This window comes from Salmo salar, chromosome 01 (genome assembly GCF_965601325.2).
Source record: "Salmo salar chromosome 01, fSalSal1, whole genome shotgun sequence".
Classification (NCBI taxonomy): domain Eukaryota; kingdom Metazoa; phylum Chordata; class Actinopteri; order Salmoniformes; family Salmonidae; genus Salmo; species Salmo salar.
This window is the reverse complement of record NC_138291.1, coordinates 89,727,706-89,755,686: the sequence shown is the minus strand read 5'-3', so window position 1 is coordinate 89,755,686 and position 27,981 is coordinate 89,727,706. Positions and strand designations below refer to the sequence as shown.

Below are 27,981 nucleotides of genomic sequence, written 5' to 3'. Positions count from 1 at the left end.
CATATTGCTTTTTGAATTGATAGTCACCTGCTTGTCTGCTATTCTGTCAACCAATGGTTGAATCCTCTTTTTAAAGCAGTGTCTTCTATCCATATAAATGTGCTGCTGTTGACACCAATGATATTTCTATAATGATAATAATAAATGTAATAAAATGTTTTTAATTAGCATTAATACTTTATTTACATGTCTGAAAACACTGTACTAGAAAACAGCACTTAATAAATCACAACACATAATGCATATACAGAGCCTTCAAAAAGTACTCACATCCCTCGACTTATTCCAGATGTTGTTGTGTTACAACAACACAACAATCTCACCCATCTACACACAATACACCATAATGACAAAGTGAAAATATGATTTTAGAAATGTTTGCAAATGTATTGAAAATTAAATACAGAAATATTGCATTTACACCCCTGAGTCAATACTTTGTAGAAGCATCTTTGGCATGTCTGCGTTTTCTTTTTTTACTTACTGTATCTACCAATAGGTGTCCTTCTTTGTGAGGCAAAGGAAAACCTCCCTGGCCTTTGTGGTTGAATCTGTGTTTGAAATGCACAGCTCGACTGAGGGACATTACAGATGAGGTAGTCATTCAAAAATCATGTTAAACACTATTATAGCACAGAGTGAGTCCATTCAACTTATTATGTGACTTGTTAAACACATTTCTACTCCTGAACTTATTAGGCTTGCCATAACAAAGGGGTTGAATACTTATTGACTCGAGACATCTCAGCTTTTCATTTGTAATTCATTTGTACAAATTTTGAAAAACAGAATTTCACTTTGACATTATGGGGTATTGTGTGTAGGCCAGTGACACACAAATCTAAATGGAATCTATTTTAAATTCAAGCTGTAACTCAACAACATGAAAAAAGTCAAGGGGTGTGAATCATTTCTGAAAAAACTGTATGGTAGCGCTCAAGCTACAAAGCACTTGGAACTGGCTGCAGAAGCCCAATACATCTCTGGCCTTGATATGCAACCCAAACAAGGTTATACCAAATGTCAGGTTACAGTCTACTTTTGTACCTAAAGCATAAGAAAACCTCTTTACACAGGCTTAGATGATACTCTATATCTCTACCTCATCACTGCGCTATAGAGGTCACCTGTTTGCTCACCAGTACTGGGGGCTTGGGTGGTGGGATTTGAGGGGGCCTAATTGCACCCTTTTTGTTTGGGGCCTTCTTCAGGACCGGAGCTAGGGACTTGAGTGCAGGGTGTGGCTGGGTTTTGGGTGCCTCTGCTGGGGCTGTAGGGGCTGGGGTCCTGGGTCTGGAGTATGTAGCGACCACCTGCTCTTTACCCGGGATGGACCGCTTGTGTTGAAAAAAGGAACTCCTCGCTGTGAAAAGAGAGAAATAGGTAGTTGGGTGTTGAGGATTGATTTAGGATAAGTCTTATTGTGACTATATATGTGCATTATTATATTATAGTATTTGTCTTTACATCGACTTGAAACTAAACCTGTTAGTTGTGGTAGTACAACAGTTATTTATGACAACAGTTTCGTCATTAGAAGCCGTTGGTAATTTTGGCCACTGCTGCCGTAGAACGTGGCTTCCTGTGTACTAAAGTGGAGCAGTACTTTGCCACTTATGCTGAGGTGGATCGTGACACACCACATGAGCTCTGTGGATGACTTCAGCACTGTCAATAGATAGCGTTAGCTTACTACCACATGAGCTCTATGGATGACTTCAGCGCTGTAAATAAATAGCGTTAGCTAACTACCACATGAGTTCTGTGTTTTACTATGCACCATTAGCATGTCATGGAACGGCCGTGGAGGATCACCTACGTTTGTATGGTGAGGTGATCTTCAGTAAAGCTTTGGGGGAGTCCGGTGGGGCCTCTAAGATGAGTTCTAGTGATCCTGATTCAGGGCTCTGCTTCTGGGTCGGACTACATTCAGACACTGGTGGTGGGGAAGGAACCAGGGTTGGGCCAGGAGCCAGTTTGGGGCTGGGTAGTGGGGATGTGTTGTGAACCAGTGTTGGGCTTGAGATGGGGAACGTGCTCTGGGTCTGGACTGAGGTATGGGTAAGTGGGGTTGAGCTAGGTGGGTCTGAGGCAGAGTTCCCCCAGGTGGTGGTTCTATGAACAATGGAGCCTGACTTGAAGATGAATAGACCTCCACTGTTCTGTGACGGTGAGCTGAGGAGGAGACGGTCGGTGTTAGATAACACACTGTTATAATTAAAAAGTGAACAAGTAAACTCTGTTCAAATGCCTTTATTAATGACTGTTGACAATGTTTCATTCCTGTTCCGTCTCTGTGTGTGGTACCTGATTGTTTTACAGAGAGAAGGATGAGAAGTGGTAGAGGAAGAGCATAAGGAAGAGGAGGAGGTAGTTCTGGCAAGGTTCTCTTTCCCAGACTCTGAGGGTTCAGGTTCTAACAAGGTCAAATCTGAGACCCCAGGAAGTTCAGGAATCTCAAAGTCCACCTCTGGAAAGAAACACAACATAGGTGATGTTGCATCAAAAATCCATAGACCGACCTAGCTTAGCTCAACACAGTAAGATAAACATGAGTGGTCATAAGGCATTCAGGCAGCTTGCTCTGGTATCATAGTGGCGAACTTCCACAAATGTCATGCAAACCAACTCATCACTTAAAGGACTCCCAGTACTCCTCCCTGGAACACAAGTAAACAGAACATTGAAGATGGTACTGTACCTTCTGGAAACAGGCTGCTGGAGTATTTTATGAGAGGCTCAACCACCGCCACGACCTGGACAGAGGAGGCAGACGCCATGTCCAACAACGCTGCCTCCCTGAGAGAGAGAGGAAAATAGAGAAAAATAGATGACGGTACAGAATTGGATGGAGGAGAGGAACATTGAAGTAAGACAAAGAGAGAGGGAGGGAGAAAGAAAAGAGGTTCAAGTCAAGTACTAAACAACACAGACCTAATCAGATGAATAAAAATAGAAAGTGACATCAGGAACAACACTGAGACAGAGGGCTATGACAGACAGATAGATAGACAGTGTGGTTCAGTTTCCTCTTTCTGTCACCATGTCAATAGTACCCACCCCTCCATGCGAGGCCACAACAGATTGGGACCCAGTACTATGGCAATGTTACTGGGACTCATCCTGTTAACTGCCTGCTGCTCTGACAGACATGACAGGAACTGTACCAGATACCTAATAGAGGGGAGGGGGGGGAGAGAGAGAGAGAGAGAGAAAAAGAGAGAGCAAGACGGAGACAGAGAAACAGAGAGAGAGACAGAGAGAGAGAGACAGAGAGAGAAAGAGAGAGAGAGAAAAAGAGAGAGCGAGACGGAGACAGAGAAACAGAGACAGAGAGAGAGACAGAGAGAGAAAGAGAGAGAGAGGCAGATAGGAAGAGATTCACAATCATCACACACCCGGCATCATTCTTGAGTGTTTATAGCTTCACACAGGAATCTTTCAAGATCACAGAAGGTTAGTGACACCTTAATTGGGGAGGACGGGCTCATGGTAATCGCTGGAGCCGAATTGAGTAGAATGGTATCAGATACATCAAACACATGGTTTGTTGCAATTCCATATGCTCCGTTCCAGCCATTATTATGAGCAATCCTCCCCTCAGCAGCCTCCACTGGTCAAGATCTGAGAGAGCTATGTACCGGAGGTTGTTGTAGTTTTCTGATGGTAACTTCTTCAGCACAATTTTAAACTGCTCAAGTTTGTCTGTCAATTCTTTCTCCCTAAATAATGACGGGGACAGGCAGAGAGACGTTCGATGAGGAGAAATTAGAGAGAAATTATATAGACACTATAAACTGTATGCTTCTAAGATGTAGACCTATCATGGACCTTACCCTGCTGCTTGAAACCAATCATTGTAGAGTTCAAAGGTCATGAGGGGTTCAGGCAGCTCTCTCAGGTAGCTTTTCAAAGCCCCTACATGGAAAAAATAGAAGATGCTGCTTAATGCCTACGTGTTATTGTACTGTCAAGTAAACACATTTAAAACTTGAAAACCTTGAATAAGGAGTACTGTCAACAGGGACATTCTCTCTGACCTGCGACTGCGTGAGGGTCAGTGAACTCGCTGTGGTTCATGACTCCTCCATCCAGACTGCTCTTCAGTCTCTTCACTACCGAGGCTGCTGCCGCCAGACGAAACAGACCCTGGGAGAGAGATGGAGGGAGAGAGATAGAGACACATTTTATCCAGGAGGGCATTATCGTAGACTGGCTAGTTCATTAATTATATCCCATTCACATGAATACCATGTAGTAGATGAATAATCCCAGTCCTCACCTCCTCCCTCATGCCGGTGTGCAGCAGCATGTGAACACACTCCTGGATGGGAACAGCGATCTCCCTGCCGCTGTCATACAGGTGAGTCAGCAGGGGCTCCCCATATACCTTCCCCCTAGAGTTGTTCTTCTGGGAGTCTGTGGTAACACATACTGGTGACACACTGGACAAATACTACTGTTGGCAGGTGGGAGCAACACATTGGATAGGGTGAGTTACCTATGTACAGTAAGTAAGCCTGGGTATTGTAACTGCAAACACACACATACCGTACACACACACACACACACACACACACACACACACACACACACACACACACACACACACACACACACACACACACACACACACACACACACACACACACACACACATACAAACCTACTCATTCAAGGGTTTTTCTTTATTTGACTATTTTCTACATTGTAGAATAATAGTGAAGACATCAAAACTATGAAATAACACATGGAATCATGTAGTAACCAAGAAAGTGTGAAACAAAGATTCTTCAAAGTAGCCACCCTTTGCCTTGATGACAGCTTTGCAATCTGGTGATTGTGGAGGCCAGGTCATCTGATGCAGCACTCCATCACTCTCCTTCTTGGACAAATAGCCCTTACACAGCCTGGAAGTGTATTTTGGGCCATTGTCTTATTGAAAAACAAATGATAGTCCCACTAAGCGCAAACCAGATGGGATGGTGTATCGCTGCAGAATGCTGTGGTAGCCATGCTGGTTAAGTGTGCCTTGAATTCTAAATAAATCACAGACAATGTCACCAGCAAAGCACCCCCACGTCATCACACCACCTCCTCCATGCTTCATGGATGGTGGGAACCACACATGCAGAGATCATCCGTTCACCCATTCTGCGTCTCACAAAGACACAGCGGTTGGAACCAAAAATATCACATTTGGACTCATCAGACCAAAGGACAGATTTCCACCAGTCTAATGTCCATTGCTTGTGTTTCTTGGCCCAAGCAAGTCTCTTCTTATTATTGGTGTCCTTTAGTAGTGGTTTCTTTGCAGCAATTCGACCATGAAGGCCTGATTCACACAGTCTCCTCTGAACAGTTGATGTTGATGTGTCTGTTACTTGAACTCTGTGAAGCATTTATTTGGTGGAAAACCCCTGGAATGAGAAGGTGTCTCCAAACTTTTGACTGGTACTGAACATACATACATACATACACACTATTCACCTGTTTGATTGTGGCTTTCTTTTAGCTCAGTGATGTTTCGTTCCAGGAAGTCATGGGAATTCTTATGATGTTCTGCTTGTAGTTCCAGCAGCTGAGAGGGCACAAACCAGGCACTTATCAAATCTAATTCCTAATAGCACATGATAATTAACTAAAGTAAAACACAGCTTGAAAGAGAGGACAATTAGCGGGCCACACTCACATGAATGAAGTAGTTGGCATAGGCATCTTCTTTAGTGGCAAAGTGATAGAGATCTGCAGAGTATTGGTCCTGCAGAGAATGAATAGCCAGACCAACAGTATGTATGTAAGAGGCTAAAACTACCACATGAAACAACAAAGTGTCTTAAACAGTAACACGTAATAGGAGTGACCATCCAACACCTTGATGCTCTCCAGTTTCCTCCAGGCCTCCTCCACCTCTTCTTTCAGGCCGTCCTGCTTTGCCTGAGGGCCTGTACTGGCCTGGGACCTGAAGGGGCAAAGTCATTCATGATCAGAATCCAGAAAGCAAACGAGAGGACACAATGGAGATACTGATTAAAGGTAGTTATTATAGATGTATAAAGGAACTATGCACTGTCTGGAACAGAGGAGGCTGGTGGGCGGAGCTATAGGAGGATGGGTTCAATGTAATGGCTGGAATAGAATAAATGGAACTGTGTCAACCACTACCGCCACTGGTCTGGAACATATAGGGTCTGTCACCTATCTGGTGTATGTGACAATAAAACATCTTAAAGTGCTAAATACAATCACACAGAATGTGTGACCCACTTGTTGAGTGCATTGTGCCAGTCCATTGTGAGTTTTGCAAACTGCTTCTTGTTTTTGAGAATCTCTGGAAGGTCTTCCTACAGATGGGAACAGAATTAGTATTCATATGCTGAACAGCTAATCAAATGGCTACCCAGACTATTTGCATTTTTTGCGCTGCTGCTCCTCGCTGTTTATTATCTATACTGTACATAGTCACTTTACCCCTACCTACATGTACAAATTAACTCAACTCTGCACCGGTACCCTCTGTATATAGCCTCGTTATTGTTATTTTATTATTGCTCTTTAATTTTTTACTTTATTTAGTAAGTATTTTTCTTAACTCTTATTTTTCTTAAAAACTACATTGTTGGTTAAGGGCTTGTAAGTAAGCATTTCACGGTAAGGTTTGCACCTGTTGTATTCTGCGCATGTGACAAATAACATTTGATTTGATGTGATACTACATAATCATAAACTTTCATTTTTGTCCAAAAGTGTCTGAAAGCCTCTTGCTCCTGCAGCCCTTACCTCACTGAGCTTATTGAGAGGCTCCAAAACCTCCTTCTCCAGCTTCAGCTCAAATTCAGACAACGTTTTGGCCAGATGGTTCTCCATGAAGCAACACATCTCCAACACTTTCCTATCAGAGAGGAAATAGACTGATTGATTAATTGATTAATGTTTGACTGATAATTTGGATGATGAATAAATGGTTTGGCTACTTAAAGTACCTGATAGAAGAGTCTGCATCAAAGTCTTTAAAGCTCTCAGCCATGCTAACAGAGAGCAGCATGAGAGGGAGTTTTTTCTGGAGAGAGAGATAGTTTTGTATTGATAATCATAACAGATGTAAGTCAAGTCAAGGGGAAAGGATGAAAGGTGAAAAAGAGGAGATGTTACCATTCGTCTCTCGGTGTCCAGCCCTAGCTGACTCTGCAGACAGCCAAGCAGCTTCTTGTGAATAACCTGCGCTGCCTTCTTGGCTGGCTCCACCCGCTGCTCCACCTTAGACCAATGAAAATGACAGATATAGAGTGTGTCTTATGTTCACAGTGTGAGCTAGGTACAAATGTATTCACCCTTCACGTAGTGAACTGAGCAACTGCTATCCCCCTTTATAATCTGCCTTAACGTACCATAACCAAATCCACTATCCTCCTCTATCCCCCTCCTCCTCTATCCTCCTTTATAATCAGCATTAACTCACCATAACCAGATCCTCTATCCCCCTTCATAATCAGCATTAACTCACCATAACCAGATCCTCTATCCCCCTTCATAATCAGCATTAACTCACCATAACCAGATCCTCTATCCCCCTTCATAATCAGCATTAACTCACCATAACCAGATCCTCTATCCCCCTTCATTATCAGCATTAACTCACCATAACCAGATCCTCTATCCCCCTTCATAATCAGCATTAACTCACCATAACCAGATCCTCTATCCCCCTTCATAATCAGCATTAACTCACCATAACCAGATCCTCTATCCCCCTTCATAATCAGCATTAACTCACCATAACCAGATCCTCTATCCTCCTTTATAATCAGCATTAACTCACCATAACCAGATCCTCTATCCCCCTTCATAATCAGCATTAACTCACCATAACCAGATCCTCTATCCCCCTTCATTATCAGCATTAACTCACCATAACCAGATCCTCTATCCCCCTTCATAATCAGCATTAACTCACCATAACCAGATCCTCTATCCCCCTTCATAATCAGCATTAACTCACCATAACCAGATCCTCTATCCTCCTTTATAATCAGCCTTAACTCACCATAACAAGATCTTATATCCTCCTTTATAATCGGCCTCAACTCACCATAACGAGATCATCTATCCCCCTTTATAATCATCCTTAATGCACCATAACCTGATCCTCTATCCCCCTTTATAATCAGCCTTAACGCACCATAACGAGATCCTCTATCCCCCTTTATAATCAGCCTTAACGCACCATAACCAGATCCTCTATCCTCCTTTATAATCAGCCTTAACGCACCATAACGAGATCCTCTATCCTCCTTTATAATCAGCCTTAACTCACCATAACCAGATCCTCTATCCCCCTTTATAATCAGCCTTAACTCACCATAACCAGATCCTCTGTGAGAAGGTTAGTGGCATCCTGTGATCTGTTGATAGGAATAAAAAAGGCTTTCAGGCCGTTTTTGTTTTGCAGTGTGTTGCAGTATGAGCATTTAGTCTTCCCTGTGGCTCAGTTGGTAGAGCATGGTGTTTGCAACGCCAGCATGGTGTGTGCAACGCCAGGGTTATGGGTTCGATTCCCACGGGGGGAAAAATATGCAGTACAAAAAAAAATGAAATGCATGAAATGAAATGTATGCATTCACTACTGTAAGTGGCTCTGGATAAGAGTGTCTGCTAAATGACAAAAATGTATTATGGATCCCCATTAGTTCAGCAGCCACTCTTCTTGGGGTGCAGCTCTATGGGAGATTAGTACACATTTAAGTCTTCTGCTGTCAGTCAGATGAGATCAACATCCTAAAGTTAGAGAGTGGAGGCTACTGCTGTGGTTTAGATAGGAAACAGGCCAGATAGAGGGAGGGGAAGTTGGCTGATGAGGGCTACTGCTCACGCCAGGGCCCTCACCCAGAGGTTCCCAACCTTTTTCGCTTACTGTACCAGCAACTGAATTTTGCCTGAAGTACCCCCTCATGTGCATTTTACCAATAGGCCTATGGTCTCATGAGTCTTCTCAAGTACCCCCTGTGGACAGGTCAAGTACCCCCAGGGGTCTTAGTACAAAAATAATGGTATTCCAAAAAAGGTCCAGTCGCCAGGACCACAAATACAAATTCCATCTAGACCCCATTGCCCTAGAGCAGGTATTCCCAAACTGGGGTACATGAACCAATGCCGTCGGGGGTACGCCAAATAAAAATGTGATTCACATTTTTTATATATATAAACAGAACATTTATATTTTCCAATGGGGCTATACATTTGGGTGAGGTTTCTTCTCACCTGAGTAGCCTCGTTTCACTGCCAAAAATAAAATTAAATCATCTACTGTTCAGCAAAATAACAACACAATGTCAAATACAGGTAGCCTAGTCAAATAATTAACATCCAATCACATTAACCATTACTCTGTCGGAGGAAACCTTCCCTCTTGCGCAGACATTTAGAAACGAAACATGACAATTTGAAAAATAAACCACGGGAGTTTTTTTGAGTGATAATAAAGACGACTTTCAAGTAGTAAGACTTGTATAAAAGCAACAGATACCATTAATAAGAAGGGGCTATAAGTGTCTTATATGGTGAGCTACTGAGTGGCTAGGACAGGCAAGCCCCATACTATTGTGGAGGACTTAATTCTTCCTGCTGCCGCGGATATGGCTGGGACAATGCTGGGGGGAAAGGCCAAGTAAACTATACAGACAATCGCTTCATCAAACAACACTGTTTTACGACGCATCAGTGACATGGCAGGAGATGTTTTGAAACAATTACTGCTTCGCAAACAAGCCAGTGAATTATATGTGTTACAGCTGGATGAGTCAACAGACGTGGCGGGCCTGGCACATGCCTGTTACGCTTATGGGGGGTCAATTAAGGAAGACATCCTCTTCTGCAAACCACTGGAAACCAGGACAACATCAGAGGGTATTTTTTAAAGTACTGGACACCTTTGTGACATCAAATGGACTATAGTGGTCAAGATGTGTTGGCATCTGTACTGATGGCGCAAAATACATAACCGGGAGACATAGTAGTGGTAACGCGCGTGCAAGCAGTTGCTCCCGACGCCACTTGGGTACACTGCAGCATCCACCGAGAGGCTCTTGCTGCCAAGGGAATGCCTGACAGCTTGAAAGACGTTTTGGACACTACAGTGAAAATGGTTAACTATGTTAAAGCAAGGCCCCTGAACTCTCGTGTATTTTCTGCATTATGCAATGATATGGGCAGCGACCATGTAACACTTTTACAACATACATAAGTGCGCTGGTTATCAAGGGGCAAAGTATTGACAGTTTTTTTAAATTGAGAGACGAGCTTAATGTTTTCTTAACTTGTCTGACTGCTTGCATGATGACAAGTTTCTCACACGACTGGCCTATCTGGGTGATATTTTTTCTCGCCTGAATGATCTGAATCTAGGATTACCGGGACTCTCCACGACTATATTCAATGTGAGGGACACAATTGAGGCTGTGATTAAGAAGTTGGAGCTCTTCTCTGTCTGCATTAACAAGGACAACACACAGGTCTTTACATCATTGTATGATTTTTGTGTGTGCAAATGAACTCCAGCTTACGGACAATGTCAAATGTGATAGCAAGCACCTGAGTGAGTTGGGTGCGCAATTACACAGGTACTTTCCTAAAACGGATGACCCAAACAAATGGATTCATTCTCCCTTTCATGCCCTGCCTCCAGTACACTTACCGATATCTGAACAAGAGAGCCTCATCGAAATTGCAACAAGTGGTTCTGTGAAAATGTTATTTAATCAGAAGCCACTGCCAGAGTTTCTTGCCTTGGCAAATTGCGCTGTTAAGACACTGATGCCCTTTGCCACACATACCTATGTAAGAGTGGATTCTCGGCCCTCACTAGCAGGAAATCTAAATACAGTCACAGACTGTGTGGAAAATGATTTAAGACTGAGACTCTCCAATACAAACCAACATTGCAGATTTATGTGCATCCTTTTAAGCACACCCTTCTCATTAATCTGTGGTGAGTTATTCACCATTTTTTCTGAACAAATAAGGTGTTATATGTAAGATGGCTAAATAAAGAGCAAAATTATTATTTGTGCCCTGGTCCTATAAGAGCTCTTTGTCACTTCCCACGATCCGGGTTGCGACAAAAACTCACACTCAATCTTATGTTTAATAAATGAACTGTACAGTGTAGCAGGCTTACAATGATGACAAAAAACAACATTTGAGAGTGCGCTGACCCTGGTGCTACAGAGGGTACGCAGTTGGAGGTTGAACATTTGAAGGGGTACGGAACTATAAAAAGTTTGGGAACCACTGCCCTAGAGGAAACAAAAAACATATGTTTCCCATGCCAATAAAGCCCCTTAAATTGCAACTGAATTGAGAGAAAGAGACAGAGAGAGAGAGACAGAGAGAGAGAAAGGAGAGAGAGAGTTGATTTGTGCGCTTTATAATGTTTCAATTATACAGTACCAGTCAAAAGTTTGGACACACCTACTCATTCAAGGGTTTTCTTTATTTTGATTATTTTCTACATTGTAGAATAGTAGTGAAGACATCAAAACTATGAAATAACACATATGGAATCATGTTGTAACCAAAATATATATTTTACATTTTACATTCTTCAAAGTAGCCACCCTTGCCTTGATGACAGCTTTAGAATGCTTTTCCAACAGTCTTGAAGGAGTTCCCACATATGCTAAGTACTTGTTGGCTGCTTTTCCTTCACTCTGCAGTCCAACTCATCCCAAACCATCTCAATTGGGTTGAGGTCAGGTGATTGTAGAGGCCAGGTCATCTGATGTAGCACTCCATCACTCTCCTTCTTGGTCAAATAGCCCTAACACAGCCTGGAGGTGTGTTTTGGGTCATTGTCCAGTTGAAAAACAAATGATAGTCCCACTAAGCACAAAGCAGATGGGATGGTGTATCGCTGCAGAATACTGTGGTAGCCATGCTGGTTAAGTCTGCCTTGAATTCTAAATAAATCACTGACAGCGTCACCAGCAAAGCACCATCACACCATCACACCTCCTCCCCGCTTCACAGTGGGAACCACACATGCAGAGATCATCCGTTCACCTACTCTGCGTCTCACAAAGACACGGCTATTGGAACCAAAAATCTAAAATTTGGACTAATCAGACCAAAGGACAGATTTCCACCGGTCTAATGTCCATTACTCATGTTTCTTGGCCCAAGCAAGTCTCTTCTTCTTATTGGTGTCCTTTAGTAGTGGATTCTTTGCAGCAATTTGACCATGAAGGTCTGATTGACGCAGTCTCCTCTGAACAGTTGATGTTGAGATGTGTCTGTTACATTTATTTGGGCTGCAATTTCTGAGGCTGGTAACTCTAATGAACTTATCCTCTGCAGCAGAGGTAACCCTGGGTCTTCCTTTCCTGTGGAGGTCCTCATGAGCACCAAAAACATCATAGAGCTTGATGATTTTTGCAACTGCACTTGAAGAAACTTTCAAAGTGTGTGCAAAGCTGTCATCAAGGCAAAGGGTAGCTACGTTGAAGAATCTAAAATACAGTATAAAACATATTTATTTGTTTAACACTCTTTTAGTTACTACACGATTCCACATGTGTTATTTCATAGTTTTGATGTCTTCACTATTATTCTACAATTAAGAAAATAGTAAAAATAAAGAAAAACCCTTGATTGAGTAGGTGTGTCCAAACTTTTAACTGGTACTATATGTCGGGCTTTTCTAAGTTTTAGTTTATAATTTGTATCATTTTAAATATTAGCTGCTATCGGGAGCCACCATCAGTAATATCCACATACATTTATAACTGTAATTTTAGTGTTAGTTTCCTTCGATTTGTAGCCCACATTTTGCATAATTCCATTCCATTCCATTTACTTTTCTGTCTTCTGTCACAGCCTTGTAAATTGTTCCTGGGGTCGCTAGCATTAGTGGATAATATTAGCCTAACGTTATGCAATAATTTGGGACATGTAGCCTATTTGAATCATTATGGAACTCAGACTACACAGAGCAGTGTAAACCCAGAGCCTGGCGCATGGTTCACAATGACTGGACCGTTGTCATACAGTTCCATGATTAGTGAGGATTAGGGTAGATTTATAGGACTATTGTTCAACCACTGTATTTTTCATCCATCAATATATTTAGTGTGTAAAGGCTCTCCAACCCTGTTTTTTATGAGTCATACATACTTTCCTACCCCTAAAATGTGCTGAAATAATCTACAAGATAAGAATGTTTTTAAATCAGGTGGTGCTGAAACAGAGAAGAATATATTTAGTTGGCTTCCTGTCAATGATCCCTATATTCTGAACCCGTTCTCTCCATGTATTCTAGTGAGTCTATCGACAAAATTATAAGTAAAGGTACACCTTATTTAAAGGGATGGATTAAGATAAATGTACGGAAAACTCTATTGAATGAAAACTCCATGAGAAAATCTGTTGGCCAGCAAGTGAGAGTGTTTTTAGCAATTTTATTAAATTAATTCAGCCCACGCAGGGGAACCACGCCTGCAAAGCCCGTTATGCACCTGCAGAAGGTACATCTGAATACTAAATACTGAGAAGTGCATAGAAAAGGCGTGCATAGGAAAGGCATACATTTCCTAAGTCTGAATCGGGCTCATAGAGAGCAGTGTGATTGATAGCAGTGAAACAGCTGCAGTGTAGCTTTGAACCCCAACCCAGGTCACAGCTAGGTCACATGATTAGCACCTAAACTTCTTTTGATTGAAATCTATAAGAGGAGATATTCCCACCATCTCTGTGAAAGTATCTATGACATCAAGAGCAAGTTCCCTCTTTTGTGTCACTCACTCTCATTTCAACTTTCCTGTTACAACAACAGATGGACACTACAATTTTTCTAGAATAGCTGGAGGAGTATTTCTACATTCAAGCATTTTCCAACAGTTTTTTATTTTCTTCAACTAAAAAGTCCATAGGTGTCTGCCTGTGTGTGTGTCTTGATAGTTACGGTTACAGTCAGTCAGTCAGTCAGTCAGTCAGTCAGTCAGTCAGTAAGATGAGTGTAGGTTGGTGCTCATCTAAAGTGGTTAGAGCTCTCTACTGGTGCAGCCGCCCTGTTAGTTAGCAGGGCTTGTCAATAGTCTGAAAACACGTCAGTGGAAGAGAGGACTGCAAACACACAGCACACAGGATAGTGTGGGTCTCAACAACCCAACGTGGGTGTCCAATGACATATTTCAGCTAATCTGCAGCATAATATAGTACATACACATGAAGATTTAGTTTTTGTAAATGTCACATTACTAGGTCAAAGGTCAGCCAGGGGCACAGTTGACTTTTGAGATACATGGGATATCTTGTGGGCGGGGATGTGCTTTCAAGTTTACTCTTTAACCCATTATGTCACAGGCCACACACAAAGTAAAACATGATTTAAACACACTGCACTTGTCATCTCGCCCGTGACACTATCTAAAATAACTGTTCATTGTTATGACTGATCTCTCACTCATCAAGACTAAACATTACAGTTATCCACTATTCTCACCTGTCTGTCGGATTCTTAACATTGTTCTTCTTACTTTCATACTACGGGTGGCATGACAACAACAAGCTCAGATTTTCTTCAGACACCAAAGATACCCTGACCTAAGCAGAACTCAGCTGACTCTTCTTAAACTCCTCACTCACCAAAAGCTTGTCTAAACACACAGGTGCTCACAGTGAAAATAAGACTAAAACTCAGAACTGGACTGGAGTTTAGATTGTCACAAAACTTGATACATGTAGCATTGGTTACAGAAGTACATTAACTGATGATTGTATTCTCCATTTTATATTGTTAGCTCTATTTTCTGTAATAACTAGTGTAGTATGCTACTAAACTACTAGAATCAACAGAAATAGGCTATTGTAGCATTTACAATCCCCCCCCCCCCAAAAAAGTCCAAAATGGCACATGAAAGTACTTACTTCCCCACAGATCCTAACTGCTTTAAGAGGTTGAATGATTTTAGCATTGTCGCACAGGAGTCAACCCTCCTCTTACAAACTATCCTTCTGTCCTGAACTCCAGCCAGGACTTCAGTCAGGTATCACCTTGTCAGTGACTGTACTATTTAAATTAGCAAGCACCACTGCAAGGGGTTTTCTTCTGTGTGTGTTGTGAGTGTGCGGCTCTGTCATCCAGCAGTATTCGTTCTTGTTTCGGAAGTGTGACTGTCACACAAGTCTGAGAGAAGAGGAAGTTGCTTCAACTGAAGCAGCAGCAGGGGGAAGAGGGTTTTTTCCCAATATCACAATGTGAAACATTATCATGTAATATCTATCTGAGTCATAGATGTATATCCATCTAGATATTGTAATCTGCCTATTTACAATGCCTTCAGAAAGTACTCACACCGCTTGACTTGTGCAACATTTTGTTGTGTTACAGCCTGAATTTAAAATGGATTACATTTTGATTTTTGTCACTGGCCTACACACAATAACCCATAACGTCAAAGTGGAATTATGTTTATTTTTTTACAAACTAATTTAAAAGGAAAAGCTGAAATGTCTTGAGTCAATAAGTATTCAACCCCTTTGTTATGGCAAGACTAAATCAATTCAGGAGTAAACATTTTCTTAACAAGTCACATAATAAGTTGCATGGACTCACACTGTGTGCAATAATAGTGTTTAACATGATTTTTGAATGACTATCTTATCTCTGTACCCCACAAATGTAATTACCTGCAATGTCACCGGCTTCATCAGAAAATGTATCGGCGTTGTTGTCCCCACGGTGAGGGTTGCTGCCATTCCAATCAAAAGCCCTGGATTAACACCAAGGTTAGGTGCTAAACTAAAAGATACCACACACATAGCTATCGTAGACAACCCTGAGGCTACGGCCGAAGACAGGAATAAGTACAAGAAGGCCCGCTATGACCTCCACAGAGTCATCAAATGAGCAAAAGGACAATACAGGAATAAGGTGGAATCATTACACAGGCTCCAATGCTCCCTTCCAAGCTCGTCACCAAGCTTAGAACTCTGGGTCTGAACACCTCCCTCTGCAACTGGATCCTGGACTTCCTGACTGGCCAACCCCAGGTGGTGAGGGTAGGCAACATCACCTCCACCATGCTGACCCTCAACACAGAGGCGTGTGCTTAGTCCCCTCCTGTACTCCCTGTTCACCCACGACTGCGTGGCCACGCATGACTCCAACACCATCAGCAAGTTTGCTGACAGCACGATGATCACCGCTGACGATGAGTGACTCTACAGGGAGGAGGTCAATGACCTGGCAGTGTGGTACCAGAACAACAACCTCTCCCTCAACGTCAGTAAGTCCAAGGAGCTGATCGTGGACTACATGAAACGGGGGGGTGAGCACGCCCCTATCCACATCGACGGGGCCACGGTGGAGCAGGTCGAGAGCTTCAAGATACTCTGTGTCCAAATCACTTAAGACTTAAAATGGTCTAAAAACACACGCACAGTCATGAAGCAGGGGCAACAGCGCCTCTTCCCCCTCAGGAGGTTGAAAAAGTTTGGCACGGGCCTTAAAATCCTCCAAAAGTTCTACAGCTGTAACATTGGGAGCATTTTGACTGGCTGCATCACTGCCTGGTATGGCATCGACCTCGATCGCATTGGCGCTACACAGAGTGGTCCGGAAAGCCCAGTACATCTCTGGGGCCGAGCTCCCTGTCATCCAGGACATCTATGTTAGGCAGTGTGAAAGGAAGGCCCGGAAAATCATTAAAGACTCCAATCACCCAAATCATAGACTATTCTCTCTGCTTCCGCACGCCAAGCGGTACCGGTGCATCAAGTCTGGCACCAATAGGGTCTTGAACAGCTTCTATCCCCATGCCATAAGACTTATATATCTAAAAGACTATCGGAGCTAAACTTGTATTCTAATTGACCTTTTTATTTTTGTCTCTATGCACACTCACAGGGCCATACACACTCGCACACACTACATCATCTGCTCACTCGCACATAACATGCACGTACATTTATACTGACACGACACACATGCACACCCACTCAAATCAAATCGTGCAGACACACACACCCAATCACATACAAACTGCTGCTACTTTGTTTATCTTATATCCTGTTGCCTAGTTCCCTTAACCCTATACATACAGTTGAAGTCGGAAGTTTACATACACTTAGGTTGGAGTCATTAAAACTCATTTTTCAACCACTCCACAAATTCAGAAGTTTACATATGTCATGGCTTTAGAAGCTTCTGATAGGCTAATTGACATCATTTGAGTCAATTGGAGGTGTACCTGTGGATGTATTTCAAAGCCTACCTTCAAACCCAGTGCCTCTTTGCTTGACATCATGGGAAAATCAAAAGAAATCAGCCAAGACCTTAGAAAAAATAATTGTAGACCTCCACACGTCTGGTTCATCCTTGGGAGCAATTTCCAAACGCCTGAAGGTACCACGTTCATCTGTACAAACAATAGTACGCAAGTATAAACACCATGGGACCACGCAGCCGTCATACCGCTCAAGAAGGAGACGCGTTCTGTCTCCTGAAAAGTGCAAACCAATCCCAGGAAAACAGCAAAGGACCTTGTGAAGATGCTGGAGGAAACAGGTACAAAAGTATCTATATCCACAGTAAAACTAGTCCTATATCGACATAACCTGAAAGGCCGTTCAGCAAGGAAGAATCCACTGCTCCAAAACCGCCATAAAAAAGCTAGACTACGGTTTGCAACTGCACATGGGGACAAAGATTGTACTTTTTGGAGAAATGTCCTCTGGTCTGATGAAATAAAAATAGAACTGTTTGGCCATAATGACCATTGTTATGTTTGGAGAAAAAAGGGGGATGCTTGCAAGCCGAAGAACACCATCCCAACCGTGAAGCACGGGGGTGGCAGCATCATGTTGTGGGGGTGCTTTGCTGCAGGAGGGACTGGTGCACTTCACAAAATAGATGGCATCATGAGGAGGAAAATGATGTGGATATATTGAAGCAACATCTCAAGACATCAGTCAGGAAGATAAAGCTTGGTTGCAAATGGGTCAGCCAAATGGACACTGACCCCAAGCATACTTCCAAAGTTGTGGCAAAATGGCGTAAGGACAACGAAGTCAAGGTTTTGGAGTGGCCATCACAAAGCCCTGACCTCAATCCTATAGAAAATTTGTGGGCAGAACTGAAAAAGCATGTGCGAGCAAGGAGGCCTACAAACCTGACTCGGTTACACCAGCTCTGTCAGGAGGAATGGGACAAAATTCACCCAACTTATTGTGGGAAGCTTGTGGAAGACTACCCGAAACATTTGACCCAAGTTAAACAATTTAAAGGCAACGCTACCAAATACTAATTGAGTGTATGTAAACTTCTGACCCACTGGGAATTTGATGAAAGAAATAAAAGCTGAAATAAATCATTCTCTCTACTATTATTCTGACATTTCACATTCTTAAAATAAAGTGATGATCCTAACTGACCTAAGACAGGGAATATTTACTAGGATTAAATGTTAGGAATTGTGAAAAACTGAGTTTAAATGTATTTGGCTAAGATGTATGTAAACTTCTGACTTCAACTGTATCTACCTCCATTACTCCAATAACCTGCACATTGTAAATATGGTTTTGGAACTGACCCTGTATATAGTATGCTTACTTACTTATTCTGTTCTTCATATTTCTTATTCTTATTTCTCGTGTGTTTTTTCTAGTAATACCTTGTTATTGTTTATTAGATTGTTGGGTTTTGAGTTTGCAAGAAAGGCATTTCACAGTACTTGTACATGTGACATTAAAACTTAAAACAAAGACCAGGGAGGTTTTCCAATGCCTCGCAGGGAGAACATATTGGTAGATAGGTAACATTTTTAAAAGCAGTAATTATTAATTAAGGAAACCACAAAGGATATCACCATGAGGCCAATTAGTGACTTTAAAACTGCAACAGAGTATAACGGCTGTGATAGGAGAAAGCTGAGGATGGATCAACAACATTATAGTTACTACACTATACTAACCTAATTGACAGAGTGAAAAGGAAACCTGTACAGAATAAAAATATTCCAAGACATGCATCCTAAGGTATTACTGCAAAAAATGGGTCAAAGCAATTAACTTTTTGTCTTGAATACAAACTGTTACTGAGTACCACTCTCCATATTTTCAAGAATAGTGATGGCTGCATCATGTTATGGGTATGCTTGGCTTGTAATCATTAAGGGCTGGGGAGTTTTTCTGTTTATTTTTTATCCTGAATGGATCTATGCACAGGCAAAATCCTAGAGGAAAACCTGGTTCAGCAAAACTTGCTTTTTACCAGACACTGGGAGATTAATTCACCTTTCAGCAGGACAATAACCTAAAACACAAGGCAAACTATACACCGGAGTTGCTTATCAAGAAGACAGAACTCGAAGAATTTTGAAAAGAATAATGGGCAAATGTTGCACAATCCAGGTGTGGAAAGCTCTTAGACTTACCCAGAAAGTCTGCTATAATCACTGCCAAAGGTGTTTTTACAAAGCATTTACTCAAGATGTGTGAATACGTATGTAAATGAGATATCTGTATTTCATTTTCAATACATCTGCAAAAATGTATAAAAACGTGTTTTCACTTTGTCATTATGGTGTATTGTGTGTAGACGGGTGAGATTTTCAGGCAATAACACAACAAAATGCGAAATAAGTCAACGAGTATAAATACTTTCTGAAGGCTCTGTAACTGAGTATATGTTGGTTGAGGTTGCACCATACATACAGTAGTAGATTGTGGTAGTAAAAAGACAAGACACCTAACATTTTCTTTTTAAAATGCATGACTGAATAGAGGCCTCTTTGTCAACATCAAACCTTCCTGAAAACTTGAGGACATGCATGATACTTTTACTTTACAGGAGAATCTAAATGTCTTTCTCTATGGTGATATTATGGGTTAATACTGGGCCATCTGACATCTCCTGGATTCTGTTCTGTCTACGCTTCTGTAAATGGAAGCAGTCTGTCCACAGTACACACCGGATCATGATGTGAGAAGAGGAAACATTATTGGCATCTGGTTAGGACTTCTCATATTGAATCTAATAATGATGGTATGTGAGTGGCGATTGAACAGCCATCTGTCCTAGCTATCCTTTTTTCATAGGCTTATATTATAGTTTGGACACACCACTGGTTAAATACAGATTGCATGCAGTTCTAAACATTTCCAGTGTATCTACAAAAGCAGTAAAGTTGCATGTAGGTGTATGTGCAGATTGGCAGTTATGGTCTTTTCAAATACTGCAGCCTGGTGGCAACAGTGAAATTGCTAGTTGTAGGTATGGGGTGATGGGTGAAGTGTTGAAAATGAAGAATGAGCAACAATCTTCAGCCCATATACATACAATAATGTGTTGGACCTGTATGTATTAGAGACCATCAGTGTTGTCCCCCAAATCCACGACAGCAGGGGTGTCAAACTCATTCCATGGAGGGCCTAGTGTTTGCTGTTTTTTCCCCTTTCAATTAAGAGCTAAACAACCAGGTGTGGGGAGTTCCTTACTAATTTGTGACCTTAATTCATCAGTCAGGTATAAGAGGAGCGAAAACCCACAGCCACTAGGCTCTCTGTGGAATGAGTGACACCTGTGCACTACAGCAGGGTTTGCCAAAGTCGGTCCTGGGGCCCGTGTGCATGTTTTGGTTTTTGCCCTTGCAGCGGCCCACAGCTGATTAAAATAATCAAAGCTTGATGAGTTGATTATTTTAAGCAGCTGTGTAGTGCAAGGGCAAAAATTTAAACGTGCACCCAGGGTAGGCCCCAGGACAGTGGGAAACCCTGCACTACAGTATCATAATCTTGTGTGTCATCACTCCTGTTCCACGAGGAGTTTGCGTTTTTCACACCGTCTATCAGAGCATTCACATCAGCGTTTGAAGCCAAAGCAGATCTTTTGTCTGAAAAGCTTGGTGGGGTGCAAGGACAAACTTCTATACTATGCTGTACAGGCCTAAAAACAACCACCGTCAAATGTACATAGGCCTACAACTTGTGAAATGTCATATGTGATGTGGTATAGACCAGCGGTTCCCCACCGTAATACAGTAACTGAAAAAGGTTGGAAACCACAGGTCTAGACCATGGATGTATTGTGTAAGTCCATTCAAATCAAAATCAATTCAAATAGTTATTCATTCATCTATTAATGTATTTATTTCTATACAACAAATTCATTCAAATAGACGAGTCAACCAATTATCTGACCAATCCTTTCAGTCCTGGAGAGTCCTTTTTTATAAACATTAAAACACTTTGTATATACTGAATGTTTTCAAGAGAGAAATTAGTTTCCGCCACAACCTCCAGAGAATATTGCTTTCCTGTTAAAGGCATATCAGGTTCCAACCATTGCGCTACAGCATAGCACCGTCATGACTACCAGGGAGAGACAGACAGTGGGCGAGGTCCTCTGCCCAGGGGTTGCTGATGCCTGCCAGATCTTATAATGTCTGGATGTTAGAACAATCTGGTGCCCGACAGCAGTCGATGACATGGCACGCAACCATTGGCTGATGCATGCAACGTCTGAGCAGAGGAACGCGACCATTGACTTGGTCCTGTGTAAACTGTCAAAAAGAACAAAATAATGGACCCTTTCAAGAGAAAGCCATAGTGACCCATAGTGCTGAGAAAGAGACATGCAGTAGGAGGCTATAGCGATGCTTTTTCAATTTTATTATTGTGAAATATCATTATGCCCCGTTTTATACCAATATAACTTTTTTACTAGATGTTACACTGCCAGGTGGTTTAATGAGAAATTAGAGCAAGGTGACAGTTCAAACAGTTGAACATGTCTGGGCAGAAAAACCAACACATCCAACAGAATAAAAGATCCAGGAAATGAACAGCCTACAGATAAGTGGCATAAAGGCTGATTGATTCCTCGACGTATGTTTTGTCAGACACTACTGCCTCTGGGACAGCTCTTTCCAACATCTTTCCTTTGCGGCCAAAGGCCTTTAAAACGGTCAGGTTGTGAATGAAGACACAGCCGGTAGAGACAAAGGCCAGAACAAGAGAATAATAAAGAGTACATAAAGACTTCCTATATAAGATGGATCTTACTAGTGTTCCTCAATCCCAACCACCTCCTCTTGATTCACCTTAAAACAGGTTAGATGAAGGAGAAGGTATACAAACCCCTCATCATCCCAACATTTCCCATTCATAAGTAAACAGTGTTAAAATGTAAAAAATTAAAGAATGATCTCCAGCAGCTTTAGAATAAGAACACAGGGGAGGAGTGAAGACACTAGAACACCTGCCGTTGTAACCTCACATAATTCAGAGAAACTAAACAGGCGTACCCAAAGTGCCCCCCCCCCCCCCCCCCTTCCCATGTCCTCCAAAAACGCCCGGCTCACACCCTTCCCTCATCAGAGATGAAGGGCAGGAGCCCAAGCACACAGTACCCCTGAGCCGACAACCCTCGTATTGGTCCCCTCCCCCCTACAATCTTCTCTCGTCTCTCCAGCCTCAACAAGAATGTTTGCCAGGCCAAGTCCTCGGGAGACAGGGGACTAACGCTTGGACTTGGAGTCTTCAGCTTCTTTTTCTAGGAAATCGTCAGATAAAGACACAGTCGGTTAGGCACTGAATTCAAAAGGAGTAACACTTAAACCACAGTCTGTCTGAATTAACACAACAGTTCCTGTATGGCCGTCTCGGACTAACCACTTAAGCCGTGTTTCTTACCATAAAGAAATACCAATACCTATCGGACTTTACAGCACAAAGTACTAGCACAGTAGATGTGTAATCCCTCACCTTTTTTGAGGCCGTCCCTCTTCTTTTGCGCGTCCTCTCTCTGCTTCTTGATGATGGCCAGCCTGGCGAGGTCGGCCCGTGCCTGGTCCGTCTTCCCCTCCAGGTGCAGCTTCATGTAGCGCTCCTTTGCCTTCTGCTTCTCAATCTCCTCCCTGAGACAGAGCGTAACAAAGTCCTGCTATCAAAAAGTCCAAGGTCTATTAACAACCCCACCACTCTTGCTGTTATCCTTTCCATCTGAATGTTAACTGGGCGTGCTGCAGTGGACATGAAATAAATCTTCTTGCCGACACCTACTCCCAAGACCTTCACTAACCCAAACGCTTCCAAGTCAAAACGGGTTATTTCTGAAATGACTACCTTTAGTCATTTCATTTTAGGCATAGGCCTGAGACTTGAAGGACCCCCACCTCTCTCTGCGTGACAGCTCTTTGGGTGCGTTGACATCTAGCTCGGTCACCTTCTTACTTTTCTGCGATATGCGGTTGGGATTCTCAATCTCGATCAATCCCTCCACTCCACTCTTCTTCTTGTTCTGTAATAACAGAGAACGTCAAGACATTGAACAGAGTCAACATTGCAGCTCTGACTACAGTAGTGTTGGCAGGTAACACTTTCAAAGTGAGTAGGAGAATCTTCACAAGCCTTTCAGTAAAACCCCACATCAACACTTCTAATTCTTTGGCGGGCGGCCTAGAACTAGACATTAAAAGGAGCGCCCTCACTCACAATGTCCTCCTCTTCACTGCTGCTGTCGTCAGATCCTGATGACTTCTCCTCCTCCTTCTCTACCCCGCCGTTCGCCTCCTGTCTCACAAACACACTTGTTAGATCATGTTCAAGCCATCATGTCCATGTTTGAAATGTATTTCTCATACCTTGGAGTATACATGTCAATGTTACTAGCCGAATTAGCTGGTGCAGGAGGTCAAGGAGCCGGGCTAGCGCATGGTAAACACATTTTCAGCCAACCTTTACTTGGCGATACCGCCTTTATTCTCGATTTCGAGGGCAGGGGGAACTCCAAAAACCAGAGAATATTCAACAACAAAAACATTTAATCCACTTTTTGCACCGAGTGGAGAGTTCCCTTGCCATTTAGCTGATGGACATCTCCCATTTCCCAAAGTCATTGCTGGAACAAGTCATTGTAAGTGCCGCGGCCACATGCAGACGAACATGACAGCGCAGCACACAGTGTGACCAAACACAAATATCTACACATGCAGGAGGCATTTCTCACTCGGTACAAAAAGTGGATGAATATTTCCTTGTTTTCAGAGTTTCACCTGCAACTAGAAAGTGCAGTTTAAGACACCAGCACCTTCCAAAATGTAAACCCAGGCGTCATATCGCTCCCTGCACTTGAAGCTAGAACCCTGTATAAAAATACAAGGGATCTGTCCAGTGGTGTAAAGCATTTAAGTAAAAATGATGTCTGAGTGTTGGAGTGTTCCCCTGGCTATCTGTAAATGATACTTAAGTATATTTTAGCAATTACATTTACTTTTGATACTTCAGTATATTTGAAACCAAATACTTTTACTCAAGTAGTACTTTACTGGGTGATTTTCACTTTTAATTGAGTAATTTTCTATTAAGGCATCTTTACTTTTACTCAAGTATGACAAATGGGTACTTTTTCCACGACTGGATCTGTCTAGAGCAGAGATGGGGCAACTCAGGCGGGCTCTCAACTTACTTTTGAGAGTTAGAATAGCAGAATACATAAACTTAATTTGTCCTTTGGACAAATAAGTCCCCCCCCCCAAAACAAATCTGGTCTGTAACACAATTTGTACATCATTGTATGATGCAAGGAACCAATTTACAAAATAAAATGTGTTACTCTCTTTTTTACCATAGAGAATCTGACAAAAATGTAGGCCACACCATCTATTGTCTTCTTTGCATATTCAAGACTTTCTCAAAACACTGCCCCTTTAAGGATGTCCTGGGGGATGATTGGCCACCATTTGTAGCCTATAAAATATATTGCAACATTAAAACCAAATACTTCTTGCCTTTTATATAATAATTCCCTTTAGGGCTCGAAATTAAGGGAGTCCCGTCGTCCCTGGGATTACAAAAAATATATATCTACACAGTTCAAAACAGACTCTGGGACAGTTCTGGGTGGACAGAATTCACACAACTACTGCACATATAAAAAATAAAAACAAATAAGCAATGAGGCTGATGCAACAGATCGTTTAGCTTGAAATGTTGATCACATGAAGAAATAAAACTATAAACTCAATGCACACATGGCTGTACGCTACGTGCAAATATCCAAAATGCAATTATCTTGAAAACACGGTTCTTAAAAGCGCACTGCACGTGTGAGTGGTTTCATGTGGCAGAGATTTCCGCTAGAAATTAAGAAAGGGGAGATCTAAAGATGGATCAACGAGAATGGGTTACTATTACGACTAGGATTATTCCTTTTTGCAATAAAATAACGTTGATTTGAAAACCCAATAGAACATGAGAAATGCTGGTTTCAATGACATCAAGTGTTCTTAAAATAATTCCCTCAACATTCCTATGGTCATATTTTGTATAGGCTACTTTGAAACAAGGTAAGACATGCTTCATAAAATGACAAAAGTTCCAGGTTTTAAACAATGACTTTTATTGTTAAAATTATTTGAAATTGCTGACCGCCTCCACTCAGATTCAAGGTGGGTGATGAGCGGTGCGCAACGGGCACGGTCCTTCACTCTCCTGTCTAGTGATTTGATCTGAACGAACTGTGCCTTGAGTATGTCGTCAGAATCAAGCCTTTAGACGTTAAATATCCTTCATTATATTTGTCAAAAATGACTGGCATTTAGCCTATATTTATGTAATTAAAAGTTTCATTAAAGTTTGACTCCCCCCCTCATGTCACATTGGTTTGGACACGAGGCTGTAGCCAACAGGGGTCGTGTTAACACAGAATTCTGTGTTAAGAAAAAAAAGAAATATCTTGCTGCATTTTGAAAACGCATATCTAAAATGCTTCCAATTGTATTTTCTTCTTGGCATAAGACTAATTTTGTGCTTCAGTTACACTTCACTCTGATGAGATTTCATGAATGGGCATTCTATCAGCAGACAGAGCTCTGACTGATGTATAGCTATATTTCTGTGGTACTTTTCTCAGGTGAAATACAAGATTAACTTCTAGCAAAACATTAGTAAATGTAACTGGCTACATTCTTTCTATGATAAACATTAGAAATATGATGGCCATGCATCATTTTTGCAAAAAATACCTTCCTTTTTCATTGGTAGCTAATTTCCTGCTAGCCAAATAGCATTGCACTTTGTTGTCATGGATAAAGATGAAGCTATTTTCTGCCAAGTGTGTTGCACTAATGTATTCTCTGTGAATGAAAACTATAGTTGCACACTCCTGATCCCTATTGGGGAAAAAAAAAAAAAAAAAAAACACTACTTTAGATATAAAACACAGGTGAAATGGTTTAAAACATTTTTTTTATGGTCTGCATTTTGAAAATGCAGATTTCTTTAATCTAACGCAACCCCTGGACAACATGCAAATCACCTACACCTTGACATGTAGGCTTTATTTATTCATTCATGTACATGAAAAATAGATTTGAATATTATTCTCATTTTGGGAAAGGCTAGGACTGCATGCACATTCATCTTCTGCACACCCTACCATTCCAGTGTTTAATTGCTATATTGTAATTACTTCGCCACCATGGCCTATTTATTGCCTTACCTCTTATCCTACCTCATTTGCACATAATGTATATAGATTTTTCTACTGTATTATTGATTGTATGTTTGTTTATTCCATGTGTACATCTGTGTTGTTGTATGTGTCGAACTGCTTTGCTTTATCTTGGCCAGGTCGCAGTTGCAAATGAGAACTTGTTCTCAACTAGCCTACCTGGTTAGGTGAAATAAATAAAAAATAAAATGTGTGGGTATGGATGTGGGTATGCAGACCCGCAAGCCACTGCAGCCTCTCATGCAGAGTTCAGATGTTTTGTTGCCCCCGCCCCCATCACTGGTCTAGAGCTGTTACTCACAAAGGTGCAAAAACTTGATATCCCCTCAGAGACATGGGTCCTTTACTCACCAGCTCTCTCTGTGCTTTCATCTGTCTGTCGATCTCTTCTGGATTGCTGAACTGCTTTCCCCGACCCTTGTGACCTTTTTTACCTTAAAACCCCAAATGAGAGCGCGTGGCGTAGAGATCACAGAGAACAAGAGATGAGTCATACTTGACGTTTACTCATTGCGGCATGGTTAACTACAGATGTCAGAATCCAATCCATAAAAGTGATTGCACTTCTTCGCTACCTGGATACATTGTGGCATAACTCAGTATCCACATATCATTACTATCAGGGGGGACAGTAAATGCTTGCCAAGAAACATGATACTGACATGAACGTAAATGGATGAAATCAACCGGGTGCACATGGTGCTAGCCAGATGAACAGTTTAGCTAACATTGGCTAGGTAGCTAGTGACAGTAGCCTAACAGCTAGCAAGCTAACTAGCTAACAACTAACGTTGCATAGTTAGCGCATCTAGCTACAGTAGTTAGCTGTACGCTATCTGGCATGTCAAGTTGCCAGGTGTCAATGTGCTTCTCTATGGCTAGTGGCTAGCAAGCCATGTCAGTTCTCACGAAACGGGGATACTCAACAAAACATACATTTTGCCAGATCCTTCCAAGTCGCTAGCTAACGTTAGTTAGCTATATTTCTTAAGGTAATGTTCCGTTGTATGGCTAGCTAACGTTAACTACATTTGGAACGTTAGCAAAAATAACGGCGTTTGATACTTACCGCCTCTTGGCATATTTGGTACAGGAACTTGAACAACTAACACAGAAAATGTATTAAAAAAATAAATCACTTCACTGTTCCCAGCAAAACAGTGTTTCTTTTCCAAATACTTGTCTCCTGCTAGACAAGTGCACAATATTTTACCCGCTTCAGAGCAACAAGAGTGAAAGGCAGTGCAATGATGCAATATTCAGCCAATCGCTAGACAGGAATTTTGACAGGCTTGTCAACAGACCATTCATATCACCAAAATACATGCAGAGTGGACGGAAAGTAAACATAGCCAATGAAAACACATATCTGTAAGTGCGTTGCTTTAGTAAGCACCGCCCTAATTATTTTATGTGGCGGTCATTTTTGAATTAGAACATTTTGCACCTTACCAGCCAGCCAGAGCCAGGTGTCC

General features: G+C 41.9%; 2 protein-coding genes across 3 annotated transcripts; both read right to left on the bottom strand.

The window, feature by feature from the left end:
* Positions 1 to 157: 157 nt before the first annotated feature.
* Positions 158 to 15,160, bottom strand: LOC106609444 (SH3 domain-binding protein 1). Its single transcript, XM_014208299.3, has 18 exons — positions 14,920 to 15,160; positions 8,360 to 8,402; positions 7,153 to 7,257; positions 6,984 to 7,060; positions 6,781 to 6,892; positions 6,268 to 6,344; positions 5,875 to 5,962; positions 5,693 to 5,761; positions 5,491 to 5,581; positions 4,283 to 4,419; positions 4,041 to 4,149; positions 3,837 to 3,918; positions 3,642 to 3,722; positions 3,061 to 3,174; positions 2,702 to 2,799; positions 2,308 to 2,470; positions 1,820 to 2,175; positions 158 to 1,363 (listed from the first exon to the last, which is right to left on the bottom strand). The coding sequence occupies exons 1-18, from the start codon at positions 14,964 to 14,966 to the stop codon at positions 1,107 to 1,109; spliced, it is 2,106 nt and encodes a 701-aa protein (XP_014063774.1). The 5' UTR covers positions 14,967 to 15,160; the 3' UTR covers positions 158 to 1,106.
* A 7,154-nt stretch (positions 15,161 to 22,314) lies between these two features.
* Positions 22,315 to 27,739, bottom strand: LOC106609414 (28 kDa heat- and acid-stable phosphoprotein). 2 transcript variants are annotated; one of them, XM_014208217.3, is made up of 6 exons: positions 27,576 to 27,739; positions 26,858 to 26,940; positions 23,488 to 23,565; positions 23,169 to 23,293; positions 22,759 to 22,910; positions 22,315 to 22,546 (listed from the first exon to the last, which is right to left on the bottom strand). In XM_014208217.3, the coding sequence occupies exons 1-6, from the start codon at positions 27,586 to 27,588 to the stop codon at positions 22,512 to 22,514; spliced, it is 486 nt and encodes a 161-aa protein (XP_014063692.1). In that variant the 5' UTR covers positions 27,589 to 27,739; the 3' UTR covers positions 22,315 to 22,511. The 2 variants fall into 2 exon arrangements, with proteins under 2 accessions (XP_014063692.1, XP_014063701.1); XM_014208226.3 differs by having other exon boundaries at positions 22,319 to 22,540.
* Positions 27,740 to 27,981: the final 242 nt, after the last annotated feature.

Excerpts from the sequence above, each read along its gene's own strand:
- LOC106609444 (XM_014208299.3), bottom strand. The coding sequence starts at position 14,966 with ATGCTAAAATCATTCAACCTCTTAAAGCAGTTAGGATCTGTGGGGAA. Across the intron at positions 3,723-3,836 it reads GATTGGTTTCAAGCAGCAGG|GGAGAAAGAATTGACAGACA; the intron begins GTAAGGTCCATG and ends GTCATTATTTAG. Across the intron at positions 3,175-3,641 it reads GAAAACTACAACAACCTCCG|GTATCTGGTACAGTTCCTGT; the intron begins GTACATAGCTCT and ends CCCCTCTATTAG.
- LOC106609414 (XM_014208217.3), bottom strand. Across the intron at positions 23,294-23,487 it reads GCAGTGAAGAGGAGGACATT|AACAAGAAGAAGAGTGGAGT; the intron begins GTGAGTGAGGGC and ends CTGTTATTACAG. Across the intron at positions 22,547-22,758 it reads GAGGGACGGCCTCAAAAAAG|AAAAAGAAGCTGAAGACTCC; the intron begins GTGAGGGATTAC and ends ACGATTTCCTAG.